The sequence below is a fragment of the Cladophialophora bantiana genome (assembly GCF_000835475.1).
Source record: "Cladophialophora bantiana CBS 173.52 unplaced genomic scaffold supercont1.17, whole genome shotgun sequence".
NCBI classification, from domain to species: Eukaryota; Fungi; Ascomycota; class Eurotiomycetes; order Chaetothyriales; family Herpotrichiellaceae; genus Cladophialophora; species Cladophialophora bantiana.
This window is the reverse complement of record NW_015971591.1, coordinates 545,552-561,285: the sequence shown is the minus strand read 5'-3', so window position 1 is coordinate 561,285 and position 15,734 is coordinate 545,552. Positions and strand designations below refer to the sequence as shown.

General features: G+C 54.2%; 6 protein-coding genes across 6 annotated transcripts; 3 read left to right on the top strand and 3 right to left on the bottom strand.

The window, feature by feature from the left end:
- Positions 1-1,642: 1,642 nt before the first annotated feature.
- On the top strand, positions 1,643-3,001 carry Z519_10160 (uncharacterized protein; the record flags this gene model as incomplete). The annotated part of the gene is made up of 1 exon (XM_016767878.1): positions 1,643-3,001. One exon carries the CDS (start codon positions 1,643-1,645, stop codon positions 2,999-3,001), a length of 1,359 nt encoding a protein of 452 aa, XP_016615976.1.
- Positions 3,002-4,436: 1,435 nt separating this feature from the next.
- Z519_10159 (uncharacterized protein) lies at positions 4,437-6,278 on the top strand (the record flags this gene model as incomplete). The annotated part of the gene is made up of 5 exons (XM_016767877.1): positions 4,437-4,729; positions 4,782-4,810; positions 4,866-5,219; positions 5,290-6,079; positions 6,143-6,278. 5 exons carry the CDS (start codon positions 4,437-4,439, stop codon positions 6,276-6,278), a joined length of 1,602 nt encoding a protein of 533 aa, XP_016615975.1.
- A 749-nt stretch (positions 6,279-7,027) lies between these two features.
- Positions 7,028-8,410, bottom strand: Z519_10158 (uncharacterized protein; the record flags this gene model as incomplete). The annotated part of the gene is made up of 4 exons (XM_016767876.1): positions 7,028-7,208; positions 7,373-8,085; positions 8,144-8,148; positions 8,221-8,410. The coding sequence occupies 4 exons, from the start codon at positions 8,408-8,410 to the stop codon at positions 7,028-7,030; spliced, it is 1,089 nt and encodes a 362-aa protein (XP_016615974.1).
- Positions 8,411-9,915: 1,505 nt separating this feature from the next.
- Positions 9,916-11,283, bottom strand: Z519_10157 (uncharacterized protein; the record flags this gene model as incomplete). Its single annotated transcript, XM_016767875.1, has 1 exon — positions 9,916-11,283. One exon carries the CDS (start codon positions 11,281-11,283, stop codon positions 9,916-9,918), a length of 1,368 nt encoding a protein of 455 aa, XP_016615973.1.
- A 597-nt stretch (positions 11,284-11,880) lies between these two features.
- On the top strand, positions 11,881-13,134 carry Z519_10156 (uncharacterized protein; the record flags this gene model as incomplete). The annotated part of the gene is made up of 2 exons (XM_016767874.1): positions 11,881-12,661; positions 12,725-13,134. 2 exons carry the CDS (start codon positions 11,881-11,883, stop codon positions 13,132-13,134), a joined length of 1,191 nt encoding a protein of 396 aa, XP_016615972.1.
- Positions 13,135-14,631: 1,497 nt separating this feature from the next.
- Z519_10155 (uncharacterized protein) lies at positions 14,632-15,642 on the bottom strand (the record flags this gene model as incomplete). The annotated part of the gene is made up of 1 exon (XM_016767873.1): positions 14,632-15,642. The coding sequence occupies one exon, from the start codon at positions 15,640-15,642 to the stop codon at positions 14,632-14,634; it is 1,011 nt and encodes a 336-aa protein (XP_016615971.1).
- Positions 15,643-15,734: the final 92 nt, after the last annotated feature.

Below are 15,734 nucleotides of genomic sequence, written 5' to 3'. Positions count from 1 at the left end.
GGGGGGGGGAGCAACTGGAAATGCATTGCGAAAGGGACGGCGCTCCCGCTGGGGCTTGGACAGCGAATTCGTGTTGATTTGGGACTGGTTTGTCTTGTAGATATCCCCTTCCGTTGTGTTTGTTGGTATTTGGGGGGAGAGGGACCCTTTTTGGTTCGATAATGGCTAATCCAAATGTGTTTTTGCGGCTGTGGCGGTGGCCTATTAACTACTGGCTGGTATTTTGGGGGCGTTCTAAATGTTCTCATCGATTTCTAGAAGCACCAGAAGGATTCTCGAAGCAGTGGAAGATCAGGCCGGTCATCCAAGGCCGGTTATCCAGGGCCGGCCCAGGCGGCGATCAGTTACGGGAAGATGCAGGCCGGTCAAAAGGCCTCTCTCCCTCTCAAGACGCATTGTACCAGATGCAGGGAGGTATCGTGACGGGTGCTCAACTCTCTCCTCGCCTCTTGTCTATACCTGTCCTGTGCGCCGTCTGGACCCTGATGATCTTCATTGCAAGGAGCGAGGAGCAGTCTCCAGCAGTCTCCTAAGTGATCCGGTGGCTGCACGAACATGGCTTTCCGGGGCCAATCAGTGCATGGTTCGGCTCGCCCTTGACCGCCTAGTTGATGCAGCAGCTGTAGCTATGACATCGCTTACCTGGCCTCTGAGCTTTGTGACTGGTTGGGAGACCGAGGGCTTGGATTCAATCGAGGTTGAGGCCGAGAGGGGTTTCCAGCTAGAAATGTTGCGGGCGGGTAGCTTGCGAACTCAGTGGGCGAAGGAAGAGGAGAGGAGCTGCCGCTGGTGGCCGACATGTCGTGGTGGGTTATTCTTGCCGTCTTTTCTTCTTCTTGCACTCGGTATCGAGCTACATTCCATGCTGGAGGAGTAGCTGAGCAACAGCAGCTCTTGTTTCGATCGAGGAACGTCTTAGAGACGACTGGTTATTGACTGCGCTGCGCTGCGCTGCTCTGCCTGCAACTGCGCAGCTCGCAAAATAGACTTCACCAGCCTATTTCCATCCCCCCTTCGTCTCTCCTCCGTTGCCCTCTTTTCCTCCTTTATATCCCTCCCCCGGCTTCGTCCTTCGTCTGCCCACTTGATCGTGTGCTATCCAATCTCTGCTCTCTGCTCTCTGAACCACGGTGGTCCTCGGCTACCCCTCCACTGCGTCATCTTCGACTCAGAGTTGCTGGTTGCCCCACTTGCTCTCATTTCGTCACAAACTCGAACGAACCTACCACTCCCAGGCACTCCCCTCTCGTGGTCTGGTTCGCTCCACCACCGAAGCAGCGCAACTCGCCGTTGTCAGTGGACACTGGACTATCAGACGCCCGCCTCGCTGCCTGAGATAGGAACCACACCCTGGTCCATTTCGCCCCTGTCCCCCCTGCTTGTCGCAAAACCACACAATCCCGCAAGCCGTTCAAGTCTCTAGCTCACAGTTTCACGGACCACATTGGTGACAGGCCACCCTACCCGGAAGAGGGTCCTTCCCTATCCTTCTAAGCACCAAACCGCCTCCAGTTGAGTCAGTCCACAAGCAAAATATCCTAACCCCCGAGCTTAAGCCAACGACAGCAGGCCGTCCTGGGGTGTCGATACCCGCACCAAACGACCATCCTCCCCACATCCTGAAACCTCGCCGCAAATATCCATGTCTCTTCCTGCTCCTCACCAAGCAATTGTTGATGCTCTGATCAAGGACTTGAAACAAGCCAAACCCGACGATCCTCTCCAGTACTGTTCCAATTACTTCAGTCGCCAGCTCGAACTCGAGCGGGCCTTACACAGAGCAGGAAAGTCGACCTCCATCGCCAACGGCAAGATGGCGGACACCGCTGGTCCTTTCGACAGCCGCAGCCCCTTTGCAGCCAAAAACAGCATACAAGAGGAGGATGAAGAACGTGACACCTTTGGTTCTCCCACGGATGCCACCTTCAAAGCTCGTGATTCCGGCCGATCTCCCTTTGGCGGCTCTGGATTTGGCGCCCCAGCGGGGGCCGCAGCTGGAGGCAGCTTGTTCGGCAACTGGCTAGGAAATCAAGCGTCAGAAGACACGGAACCACAAGCTCAGTCGCTGCCCAACAACTACGCTGCAGGACGCCGAACTTCAGTGTCGGCCGAATCCATGCAACCGGACTCGGACTCAGGCAGTTGGAAGCCACCTAAACACTCCAAGACCCCCGAGCAGTACGAGAGACTCCGGCATGCAGTGGCCGGCAACTTTTTGTTCTCCAGTCTCGACGAAGAATCCTTCAATCTCGTGCTGGACGCGTTAGTGGAGAAGACCATTCCTGCGCCTAACATCAAAGTCATCACCCAAGGCGACGAAGGGGACTACTTCTACGTCATTGAATCGGGTGAATTTGATATCTACATCAACCCGAGCGGCGCGGTTGAAGCTGGGCCAGACGGCATGGGAAACAAGGTTGCGACCATTGGACCTGGAGGAAGCTTTGGTGAACTAGCCTTGATGTACAATGCTCCTCGAGCTGCCACCGTCGTGAGCTCGTCCAAGGGAGGCTTACTCTGGGCGTTGGATCGTGTCACATTCCGGCGAATTCTCATGAATAATGCGTTCCAGAAACGAGAAATGTACGAAGGATTCCTGGGTGAAGTGCCTTTGCTCTCATCTCTCAAGCCTTATGAGAGGGCCAAGATTGCCGACGCCTTGGAGACAGTCAAATACGAGCCGGGTCAAAACATCATCACCGAAGGAGAGCCAGGCGATGCCTTCTATCTGCTAGAGTCGGGACGCGCTGTTGCATACAAGCATGGAGTGGATCATCCTGTCAAAGAGTACGGTCGAGGCGACTTCTTTGGTGAGCTGGCCTTGCTGGACGACAAGCCTCGTGCCGCCAGTGTAGTGGCAAAGGGCAATGTCACGGTGGCGAAGCTTGGAAGAGACGGATTCAAACGACTACTTGGGCCTGTAGAGAGTATCATGAGACGTGAGGAATATGAGAATGCAGAGGAAATGGACCCTCTCACTCAACAGAAAACGGTGACTTAGTGCGGGATCGACAGGGAGTAGTGAGCAATTGATTGCTGGACCGAGTGATTCGACAAGTCCAGATGCAGAAATTCAGTCTCAAGCAGACAACCCAGTGAGGGACTCCAAAACTGAGATGGGTTTGAACATGGGCAATGCCAAATGGGTATTCGGGTGTCTGCAGGGATTTTGGTTTGTGTCGATTGAGGCTGAAGTGAGGGATTCGAAGGCATGAAGGAAACAATGGCATACCAAGGGCGGCCATCAGCTAATGAACATGACTTATATCTGCATTCTGCAACCACTTGTCTTTCTCCTCGACCCTTCTAGTCGATTTATCCCTGCTGATTGCTCAAGGAGCACTTCCATGCATGAGTATGTGAACTTGAAGTCAGCGACTCGCCGAGCAGTGAGGACGAGTGGTCGGGTGAGGAGTTGGTGGCACGTGCGGCACGTGGGAGGGGAAGAGAGCGAGCTATGTACCTAGCGAGGCTAGCCTACGTCAGCATCTCGGCAGAATTTCCTCAGTCGGTTTGCGTCTGACACCCGCCTCTCCACTGACTTCCCTGCCTTTTCCGATGACCATCACAGCACCTCGTCAAGGCACTTATTAATAGCTACATAATATCTGTAAGATCGGATCAGGCTGACATCTCCTAGGATTCTTTAAATGCTCCTTCCTATCCTCATCTCACTTCCCTTTCCTTTCTTTCTTTCTTTCTTTCTTTTTCAGTCTTGTTGACACAATGGAAGATCTGGCAATGCTCCGTCTCCGTCGGCACCGTGTCCGGCCGTAAATGCCATGCACGCGCCCCTGAACTCGAGGCAATGTTGCGATTACTGATCGTATATCACCGTGCGTGATTGGCCTGAGCAGGCCGTCACTCAAAGCAGCGGCTTGGCTTGCTCCAATGACTGGAGCACATTGGAGGTTTGGTGACGTCCTTTGACGCCTTTCTCTTGCTGTTTGGATTCATTTTATTCAGCTGGCGCCCTTCTTCCTGGAAGAGCGACATCGCCATCTCTGCACCGCCTCCCCTTGGCCCGAGGTATCCCCTTTCCCAGGTAGCCGACGTTCACTAACCAAATAACTCTGCTTTTTCTGAATTCGAGTGCTTCAGTTTTGCCCGTTTCTCAATCCGCGCCGGCCGGATTGGTCTGAGGAAAGGAACTCGTATGTTCACAAATCCTGTCGGGGTGGCTCCTTGCAAAGGTTGTTGAACAAGTTTCCCAAGCGATGACGTGACATCGAGGTGGATCAAACAAGTTCTATTTAGAAACAGCAGCGGCCTGTTTTAAGCGTGAGTGCCCGTCCTTCTTCCAACGCGGACGGTCAGTGAACTTCAGAGCACTCTTTTTGAAAGCGCCTCCAACCATCCCGGACACCTTTGGGCAATATATCCTGCAAAAACTCAACTCCCACACTCCCCTGTGCTCAAAGCTCACGCGTTCCTCCATGGCAGGCAAAGACAAGGACGATCCCACCGCCGAGACGGAGAAGATGGCGGAATTTGACTCGGACAGTTCCTCCGCCCGCTCGCTACCAGTGCCGATTGCCACGCCTCAGCCGGACCTCGAGAAGATAGCGAGCAAGGCTTCACAGCGAACCTCCAAGAGTGTACGCTCAAACCATGTCCCCACGACGGCGCAGGACTGGGATGGGGAGGACGATCCAGACAATCCGCTGAATTGGCCCCTGCCTGTCAAAATCTACCATACCTTGGTCCCGGCACTGCAGTGCTTCACAATGTACGCGGGGTGATGATCCCGAATCTCTTTCAGGGAGGCTAATGTGTAATAGTACTTTTGGCTCCTCGGTGTACACTCCCAGTGAGCATGACCCATTCTCAAAATCGGATGGCTTCCCTCGCTGACACTCTTGTAGGCGTTCCAGAGGTTGCTCGCTACTTTGGCGTCAGCCCCACAGCCGCCATCGTCCCTTTGAGTGTCTATGTGATGGGTCTCGGATTCGGCCCAGTCCTCAGTGCCCCTCTCTCGGAAACCTATGGACGCCGCGCAGTATACTTGTGTTTCTTTCCGCCCTCTCTTCTCTTGTCTGTTGGAGCCGGATTCTCAAAATCGTATGCTTCTTTCGTCATCTGTCGCCTCTTTGCAGGCCTTCTAGGCTCGGGCTGTCTGGCCGTCGGAGCTGGGACCAATTCCGATCTCTTCTCACATCTTCACCGGGCAGTTGCCAGTGCGGTATTTTTGATGGCGCCATTTTTGGGTCCTGCTTTGGGTGTGTCGCCACTAGAAAAGCCCTTGACCGTGTCGAGTGGCCCGTTTGCTAACGTTTTTGGCACATGTAGGACCTACGTTGGGTGGTTTTGCCACTATGAAGAGGGGCTGGCGCTGGTCACAATGGCTGATTCTTTTCTGGGGCGCCATTGCCTACGCTGTCTCCCTCCCTCAGAGAGAAACGTACAAGAAAATCATCCTGAAAAAGCGAGCGGAGAAGCTTGGTCTCCCGCCTCCTCCGAACCCGCTGCCCCCGGGGATGTCGAAACTCCGATTCATTCTGGTGGTCACTATTCTAAGACCTCTGAGGATGTTGTTCACTGAGTCCATCGTCGCCTTCTTCAGCACCTACACTGCCTTCAACTTTAGTGTCCTATTCGGATTCTTTGCCGCCTTTCCCGTCGTGTTCCAGTCCCCCTATCCCGAGATTCAGATCTACCACTTCAATACCGGTGAATCAGGGCTGGTCTTCTTGGGCATTGGCTTGGGCGTCATCTCAGCAACCTTTATTTTCATCTTCATCGATCGCTTGACCTACCGGAAGAAAACGCTCAAGAGGCGATCGCAGGGGGATTTCACACCGTTACCCCCGGAAGAGAGACTTTGGGCTGCCATGTTTGGCTCATTTCTCTTACCGATCGGACTGTTCTGGTTCGCATGGACGGCCAGGAAAGAAATACATTGGATCTCGCCAATTGTCGCCACAATCCCGTTTGGAATTGGAAACATGCTGGTTTTCTGCTCTTGCGTCTTGTATCTCATCGACACCTACGGCCCCTTGACCGGCGCGAGCGCCGCTGCAGCAAATGGATTTTTGAGATATGTCATTGGTGCGGTGTTTCCGCTATTTACGGTTCAGATGTGAGTGACGGGCCCGTCAGCTATTGTTTCCAGCTCGGTATCGACATTTACTAACAGGAGCAGGTATCGCGGTATGGGCGTGGCTTGGGCGACCAGTCTATTGGGGTTTGTCACAGTCGCTATGTTGCCTATTCCTTGGGTCCTGTACAAATACGGTCCTAAGATCCGACAGCGGAGTGCGTACACGTTGGCGTCGTGAGTTGCCCTTCTACCCTCGACTGACGAGAGGCGGAACGCTGTCTTGGGAATCTTCTTGCCCATGGGCTTGCTTTACGTGTTGAAGGGACGAAGTCGGGTGTCACTGTCGCCATCCGAGAGTGACAGGAAATGTCTACTGACAGTCATTTGGGACCCATCCCGGAGCTGACATGTGGTATGAGAGAATTGTGACCGACCATCACATCAGAGCCAAGTCCCTCCTTGGTCGAGCGGCAAGCCTTGCGCCTCGTTCAAATTGAGATGTACGAATGCGGATTGTATATATGGATACGAATAGACATAGAAGTTACAAGTAGATAATCATAAACTAGGGACCTGTCACCGGTAAACATCTCGTGGAGCTGAGCAGTGCGGAGCAAAGCCAGCACTTCCAACTCAACTGAAGACAACTCAACTGGAGGAGTATGAATACCCTTGAGATCCACCTCATATAAAGCACCGAGGTGTCCTGGTCCAGATATTTCTCCTCCGGCCCCAAGGCCTCGACTCCAAGCTTCGAGAACGGAGCACGTAGGTGGGTGGTCGGGTAGGTAGGCGAAGCCGCCACAAGTGGGTTTTGGAGTTTGGGTAACCGCTGATGTACCTGTACATGGATATATCATATATCGATGTATGGATCCCATGTAGCCGTGGATATACTGTACCTGCACACATATGGTCATACAATCAAAGTGACTAGCCTACTTCCTAGGAAGCGTTTCCTCAACTTTTACAACGTTTGACACCGTTTTACAACTTCTGCGGCGGCGGTGCCACCGTCGGAGAAAGGGAACTCCCTGCCGCTCCCACTCCCGCGCCCACGACCTTCTCGCCGTCCTTCCCGTCAGCGCCGTCCAAGCCTTGCCCTTGCTGAAGACCTCGATATACCTTGCGGTGCAGCTCGAGGAAGATGAATATGCAGATCGTGTGTCTGTGCATAGCATAAAGGTGGAGTGTTAGTGGATTTGTTGACTGGTGGAAAAGGAAATGAATGGAAAAGGAAGGCAAGAATGGGGATAGAAGGGGGTCGGTCGGGTCAAATCCGCGAGTGAGTGAACGAGCGAACAAGGGAGAGTGTGAGTGAGAGAGACTTACGGTCCAAGGCGGAGGAAACTAGGAAGCCAGCCCTTGAACATCCATCGCGGGCCCTCGTTCCGGGACACGGTCTTGATAATCTCCACAATGCCCTGCTGCTGCTTGCCCGTCGCCGACATGACTCTCGTCTTGATCACGTCGATGGGGCTCGTCACGGTCGCGGCTGTGATGCCCGCCAGGAAAGACGCCGTCAGCTGTGTAGGCAGCGTGTCGTCGCCCAGCGGCGTGTACTGGCGCAGCAGACGCTTCGCGACGTCGTAGCTGGCCAGCTGGCTTGCCGTCTGCACCGCCGCGCGGCTGCTGTTGGGCACCCAGCCACGGAACCAGCCTCGGAGGCCCTCCTCGCGTGCCATGCGCACCATGCCATCGACGGCGTGCTTGTAGTTGCGCCGCGCGTGCGCGGGAAGCGCCGAGTCGTGCTGCATCCGCACGTTGAGCACGTCGGCGAAGTTGCCCGCCACGCCGCCTGCGAACCCGGAGACCGACGCCATGACCACGAGCAACGGGAAGCTGGGGTTGCTGCCCGCCCGCTGTTTCATCTCTTCGTACAGGCCGAACCGCACCGTCGCGTACGTCAGTTGACGGAGCAGCGATGCCGAGATTCCGCTGTAGAAGCCCAGGATCCCCTCGGTCTGGAAGATCCGGACCACTGTACCTCTCATCGTCTTGGATGCGCCGGTGCCGAGGGTTTGAGCCTGCGTCTGGAGCCGGACCTTTTTGAATATGTCGTCAATGCCATGTTTCCCCTATCTCATGTTTGTGCCTGCGTACCTTGACTGGGAGCAGGATGTTAGCTGATGGGCATATAGTTCTGGCTCAACCCAAGCAAACGCAGTTTTAAGACTCACCCAGATCCAACGGGTGCGTAACACACGCTGCCATGCTGCTTGCGCTCCCTCCGAACCAGAATGGGTACCTAATATTGGTGTTCATCTGCCTCTGACCCTGCCCCTGCTTCTTCTCCGACGACGATGTTGACGATGTTGACGACGTCGGCATAAGGAGGGCAGGGCTCGATTTCTTTATAGAGACGCTCATATCGGCTCAGCGACGCCGGTCCAGGATGCTCTCGAGGTTGAACGAACTATCTGTAAAGGAGAGAAATCGCCCGGAGCAGACGCATTGCAGGGGGACGCTTTCTCTTTTCTCAGGATCTCTCTGGGAAAATAGGTGTGGTAGTGGTAGCAGCAGCGGTAGTAGTGGTAACGCGGCCCCCCTATTGCGAAATCTCAGCTAGAGGGTAGCAAGGACATCCGTCGACTGAGAAACACGGTCAGCAGGGAAAACAAAAGGATACGAATCGCTCGATGTCATATCATCCTAATCATCGCTTTTCACCTGGCGACTTGCCCTTTATTGTAGTGTATGGAGCGAGATCCTCTGGCGCAAGGCTTTGGCAAAGGCGCGTCGACCTACCAGTAAGCAGTCCTGCTCCAGACAGCAGCCCTAGCCTCCTCCGACCCCTCTCTCCAGCACCATGTCCGGTTCTCCTATTCGCGCACCGGCCGGAGAAGGAAGGGGGGCGTACGTCTGCGCGGAATCTCCATCTTTCGTTCTTGCCTCGCCGTTCAGGTTTCAGTTCTCCGTCCCGTAGGTATTCCCCGAGGTCTTCTCGAGTAGGCCCTGCCAGCCCTGTCTGCGTACTGCATGCACTAGGCCGAGATAGGGGGGTGTTGCTCGGTTGGGATTGGGATTACAAGTCGTAGTCAGTCGGCGTTCTTTGGTTAGCTTGTCGATTGGTCTTGTAGGGAAATGTCATTTCAATTCATTTCGGACCCTCCTCTCCTTGTACTCTGTATGTATGTATATCTCGGGATCTAGATACGGCATTGTTTGGCGAAAGAATTTGACGTCGATGGATTGTTATTTGGTTGGTTGGGGTCTATCCGTGTGTTTGATCTCCTGACGATTAAATCCCGGCACCAGGATCCTGAATCGATAAACTTGCTCGCTGGTGACTACTCCTGCAAGTAGCTAGCTAGCAAGCCTAGTTAATATGGGGGCGTCTGTGGGTCGCCGAAGCGAATGATATACAACCAACAAAATAGCTAGATATGTTACACCTTTGCTCCATAGTCGGTAGATAGACTTTCCGCACAGCCGCAAGCCAAGGTCAATCATCAGGTTCGCTAGACTCGATCAAGAATCCCTTAGGTCAGTCTCGACCACATTTATCGGCCAGCCCTACGCGCATACGAACACGAGGTGCGTAGTGGGCGAAAATCCACTACGGCAGTCGGCTCTGGCGCAAATTGCACATGCTCTGTACTGGTACTGTGAGACCAGCAAAGCACAGTATGTGTGGACTATAGTACGTGTGTACCGTGCCTACGGAAGGAGTCTACGACGGCTGGGTGGTGACTTCAAAGTCACCTCTGATGCTCGGCCCCTTGGGGCCCCTCCGGTGGTATCCTTTGCATTTTCTATAAACAAACTGCAACCCACCAGCTATGCCGCAGAGATTGGACAATAATCTCGTCCAGAACTTTTTCTATCGTACAAAACACACCCACAATGCTCGACTCTTGTTCGCGGCCGGGGCTCTACTTAACCCAACCCTTGGGCCCAGCCCAAGTACCCTTGACCATGGATTTGTAGTAGACCCAGGGGAAGAAATCCTTCTTCAGATGGTAGAACGCCCGGCGAGGGGTTGCCTGGTCCACGCCCAACAAGCGCCCGAACGTCTCGTGTGGCTCTCCGCCGTACTTGAACTCGGCGAGCATGACTTTGCCGTACTCGGTCAAAAGCGGGCACGACGTATATCCGTTGTACGACGCGGTGGGCTCCTTGCCTTCAAGGGATTGCATCAGATTCTCAACCAGAACGGGCGCTTGAGCGGTAATCGCTGCGGCGGTCTTCGAGGTAGGTAGACTCGAAGCATCGCCCACCGACCAGACGTTGGCATACTTTGTGTGACGTGTGGTAGTCTCGTCCACGTCGACGAAACCAGCTTCGTTGGCAAGGTCACTCTTCTTGACGAATTCGTGGGGTCCCATCTTCGGCACGACGTGCAATAAGTCAAAGTGCATCTTGACCTGATCTTTCTTATCGAGACGAGCAAAAGTCGCCGTGTTGCCCTCGACCGCGATGAGGTCGTGCTGAAACAGCCCTTCGACACCTCTCTCTATCCGCAACTCGTTGAGCTTGGCGCTGTACTTGGGCACCCCAAACATGCCGGGGAGAGCAGTGGCGAAGTTGATTTGAACCGGTGATTTCTCGCGGTTGCTGATGTCGTATAAGCCTGCCCGCTTCCAGTAGTCCAGTGCGAGCCACATGATTTTCTGCGGAGCCCCGGCGCACTTGACGACGCCAGCAGGCTGGGTGAAAATTGCGGTGCCCTTTCGAAGGCTTGTAACGGTATGGAACACCTTGTCGCAAGTGTTGTAGCCATAGATGGATGAGACTAGAGAGTTTGGATCGGCAAGAGCTTCAGGCAAGCCCTTGATGGAGTCGAAGTTGACTTTAATGCCCGGCACAACGACAAGTTGCTCATAGTTGAGGCTGTCGCCATTGTTGAGCATGAGCAAGTTCTCCTTGGGTGAGAAGGTGGTCACCCCCTCGTTGTAAAACTTGAGTTTGGGATCAATTAAGGACTCCAGCGGCTTTCGCAGCTCTTCCTTGGTTTTAAGACCGCCACCCACCAGTGTCCATCCAGGCTGGTAGTGGTGCCACTGGGCCGGGTCGACGACAGCAATGTCGTTTCTGGCAAACTTGCCCGTCCGGAGGAGTTGATGGCTGACAGCGAGACCAGCGCTTCCTCCACCAACTACCACGACCTTGTGATTCCGAGTTGCCGGACTCACTGAGGAGACTGTCGCCAAATTTCTGCTTGATGGGACAATCTGTGCCGTGAGGACCGAGAGTCCATTGCTACAGGCCTTGGACGTTACTCTGGAGCGAAACATGGCCATGGCGGAACTGCGGCGGGATCCTGATGGGGGGTGATGAGAAGAGAAAAACAAGACAAAAGCCGTGAAAGAGTTTTGCAAAGTCAGCGAGGCAGAAATATCAATCATGTGACGGGATTTTCGGGGTCAGCGTCAGGTAATATACTTTGGATTTCCATCGGAAGAGTGGCCCCGTTTGTGCCCTGCGGGCCCAACGGCCGGAAGGATCCTCGAGCTAATCGCCGACATGATTCATATCTGATCACCGGGGTGGTTCGATCAGCCATTTGCCACGCGGTTGGCCTTGGAAAAGACATGCGAGGCTCAAGACGTTCAGGGGCAAATACGGCGCAATACGTCAAGGAGTCGCCGTGACCGGGTTTGATAGCCGTGTAATGACAGGGGTGCCAAGGCCGATAGAATGACAGCGATGTGGAGTGTTAAGCGCTCTCACGCTAGTAAATTTTATGGATTAGTGCGAATTGTCGGCGTGTGGATCCCCTTCGTCATCTTCTTCCTCTTTGGGGACTATCAGCCCGACTTCAAATACTATACCTAGACGTCCTCGCACCAGCCTTTTCATTGTCGGCAAAACCACAGCAGTCCCCAAAAGATACCATGATGCAGTCGCTCCGACCTCACATCACCAGCAGCTCCCAGGTCACCAGGAGGTTGCTGTTGACACCAACCGCCGCGACCCCGGCTTCAACCTTTGTCAATTCCAGCAGGCAACTTCGCCTTTCATCCCACCAGGCGGAGCACAAGGCTACATACACCACCCGGGTGTCTTTGGGAAATGGATCCGTCCGCAACGCTCTCCCGAGAAGAGCACCTGTGTGTGGACCTTCTGGCCATCAACCTGCACGACAGACTCAGTGGGCTGTCAAGAGTCGAGCTTTGTACAGTACCGAAGCCGCGGTGGCCCCGGAACCCATTGTTCACGATATCTTTGAGACCAAAACAGGCACATGGCAGTACGTGGTCGCGGATCCGTCCACGCTGACTGCTGTCATTATCGACCCTGTCTTGGATTATGATCCAGCTACCCAGGTAGTTACTACTCAGAGCGCCGATGCTTTGATTTCGTTGGTCAAGGAAAAGGGCTATACCGTCGACATGATTCTCGAAACACATGCCCATGCGGACCATTTGACCGCAGCGTCATATCTCCAGAACCACCTAGCGCAAGAGCAAGATCAAATTCCCATTATCGGCATCGGGAAGCGCATCGGCGGTGTGCAGAAATTGTTTGCCGAGCGATACGGAGTCCCCGCCGACGAATACGAGGGCATATTTGACAGACTATTTGAGGACGACGAGACATTTGACATTGGGGAACTGAAGGCAACGGCAATCCACCTTCCTGGTCACACTCCCGACCATCTTGGTTACAAGATCGGAGGTGAGTCCTCACATCGAGCCCCGCCAGTTTGCCTTTCTCGGTCCGGCTGACATAGATTTCCAGATAACGTATTTTGCGGCGACTCCATTTTCCATGCGGACATAGGCACCGCACGCTGCGATTTCCCTGGTGGCAGCGCTAGAGATCTTTTCAAGTCGGGACGAAAGCTCCTTGCCTTGCCAGATCACGTAAAAATCTGGACGGGCCATGACTATCCGCCGGCCGGCCGCGATGATCCCGTACCATGGATGAGCGTAGAGCAGCACAGGCAACGGAACAAACACTTGAAGGACGGCACTACCGAGGAGGAGTTTGTGACTCGCCGGAACGAACGGGACGCCGGGTTGGCAGAGCCCAGGCTAATGCACCAGTCCTTGCAAATGAATATCCGGGCAGGCAGGCTTCCTAAGGCGACGCAGCAAGGGTTTCGGATGCTTCATCTTCCCCTAAAGCCAAAGACTTTGGAGTGGTGATGTGGCTGGACTGTTGCACGCGGAAATTCTGTCCATATTTCCACTTTTTTTTTGTCGATATTGATGGAGTTTCCATCACCGCTCCTTCCAAATGTTTGGAGGATCAGTCTTCTTCCTGCCCTCAACGGTAGGAGTGAGATCATGGTCACCAGTGGAAAGACGCAGATCTGCAAGGCCCATCGGTGCTACGACCATGTAACAACTAGGATTTTAATCTCAATTAATTTAAAACTCCATTTGCCTTCAGGGCTACGGAACAATGACCAGCTTTGGGCCCCGCAGGAGTCTCATCTTTACAAGCAACGAAAAAGAGCTCTGAGACTCACTGACGTCGCCATGCATATTTTGACGAAATGTCGGTGGAACCAGTGTCGATGGCCGAAGAGCGGTGCGACCTCGCTGTATTTAGGCCACGCCCATGCGTGCCATGATACCCCCAGAATAACAATCACTAGGCCTCTACGCCTCAGGCAGCGTCATCCGATATTTAATGACACCAAAGTGCTTGAAAAACAAGAGGTCTGTCACTGGCAAGTTTAGCGTGTCATGGTGGGTGTTTTCAGACAAGCCAGAGCAACCATGGTGCCTGGACTGATATCATTTAGATCCCGGACATCCGTGAAAGAGTCCTTTAGCTTCCTGCAATTATGAGCGCTAGCTAGCAAAACCCTGGAACAAGGCGTGCAAATCATGTGGAGCCGTCAACTACTAGGTAAGCATTCCTGGTCATCTCGTATCTGACTCCCTTTTCAATCCTTCGCAGCCTGCTATGGAAACCAACAATGCGGCGAGCATAATTTCTCTGTGTGAATTTGATAGTGGTTCAGAGACTGAACAAGCCGATCTTTCGAGCCGAAGTCCCAGGGGACAAGTGGTGGAAATGGAACCATCGTCACACCACAGTGGTGGCTCCTTATCATGGAGAGGGAGAAAAGCCAAGAAAAGATTCCCGAGTTCCCATTGAAAATAGTCGATCTAAATTCTCATGGTCCCCGATGATATTCGCTGGAGTGGGAATCTTGCATGAGAAGATTCTGGCAGGTCCCCGAGGCCAGGCCCAATCTCCAATCTCCCGGAGTTGAGCCGTCTCTTGCCCAAACGGGTGCGATTCTGCTGTTTCGCCTGCGGAACTACTTCCGCCATCGACCTATCCCTTGAAACCTCCAAAGTTTGGTATACTCAGGGCGTTCTTGGACTCTTGGGGCTCGAAAAACGACGTCAAAATCATCAGATATACACCGAAAAGACGAAAAATAGTTCAACGACGTCTATAGAAGCCTCGTCATGCGTTATCCGTGCATTAAATACCCATCTCTAGCTAAACGCAGCGAATCTGTTGGCCAGATCACTGTCGCTAGAGCCGCTAGTGCTCGTTAGCGCGGATCACGCCATACCTCCTGGTCGATCCCCCTTTCTGCCTGTAGCCTTGTTAAATGCCAGTTCTTTCTGCTGGGAACGGGGTCCATGGCCCATTTCCTAATGTCTGTTGACCAGTGCCTAGTAGACTAGAAGGGCGGTAGCAATGGCGCTCCCAAACATCGAAGCCACTGTAACAAAAGAACTCAGCCCCATCGCAGACATGCCGCTGATCCCGTGCCCGCTCGTGCATCCGCCGGCTAGCCTGGCCCCGAATATCACGGCAAAGCCGCCCACGAGGGCAGAGAGGAGGGAAACATCTCCAGCCGAGGAGACGGCCAGCGCTTCGAGTGTCGCGGGCACAAGGTGCATCGTCAGTCGTGCGCCGGCGACCAATCCCGCCACGAAGACGATGCTCTCCAGGCCGGGCGTCGCTTTGCCCTCCGCCAACCACCAGAACAGTTTGCCGAAATCTTCATACGCAGAGCTCACGCCGACTGGCTTCTTCGTCAGCGCCACCGAGGATGCTTGGCCCAGGCCGATCAGCAGCCCGCCCGTGACGGGATGGAGCAAGTAGTGGTGGCCGCGCGGCGTGTACAGGGTGACCAGGGCAATGATGGCCAGCATTGCAACCTCGTATGTCAATACCGTCGCTTTCGTCGACCACCCCGTAGCCTCCATCAGCGTGCTACTGTTCTTGCCACTCGGCGGCGTCGTCGTTGACTGGGATATCCGCCCCTCCTTCCACTTGACGAACGCGATCCCAGCGACCAACCCGCCGAAGATCAACAGCCTGCTCCGGCCCACCTCTGCCGCGGCCTGCACGAGCATCGTCCCGGGACACGCGCCCGTGAGCGCCATGCCGACACCCAGCAGGGCTCCTCCAATCACGTTCCCGTCATATCTCCCGAACCAGCCAAACGTGCTGCCCGGTTTCACAGACAGTTTCTTGTTATTGGTGGCGTGTTGTCTGGAATTGTGCAGTGCAATGACTATCGCGCTGGACGCCGACGCAGTCAGGAATGTAAGCAGCATGTGGAAGTCCGCGAGTCGGAATTGGTCTTTGATTGTGCGTGGAGAGGCGACGCTGGAGAGCGTCAGGGCGGACCCGAAGATGAGGCCTGAGGCTAGCGAGGTGGCGAGGGTGGTCATTGTGGGTGACTTGTTTGTTGTTTGTCGAGGACAAGGATGAGGATATGGATGAATATGACGGATTTACCTTTGTGCTTGCACGTTCAGGAATT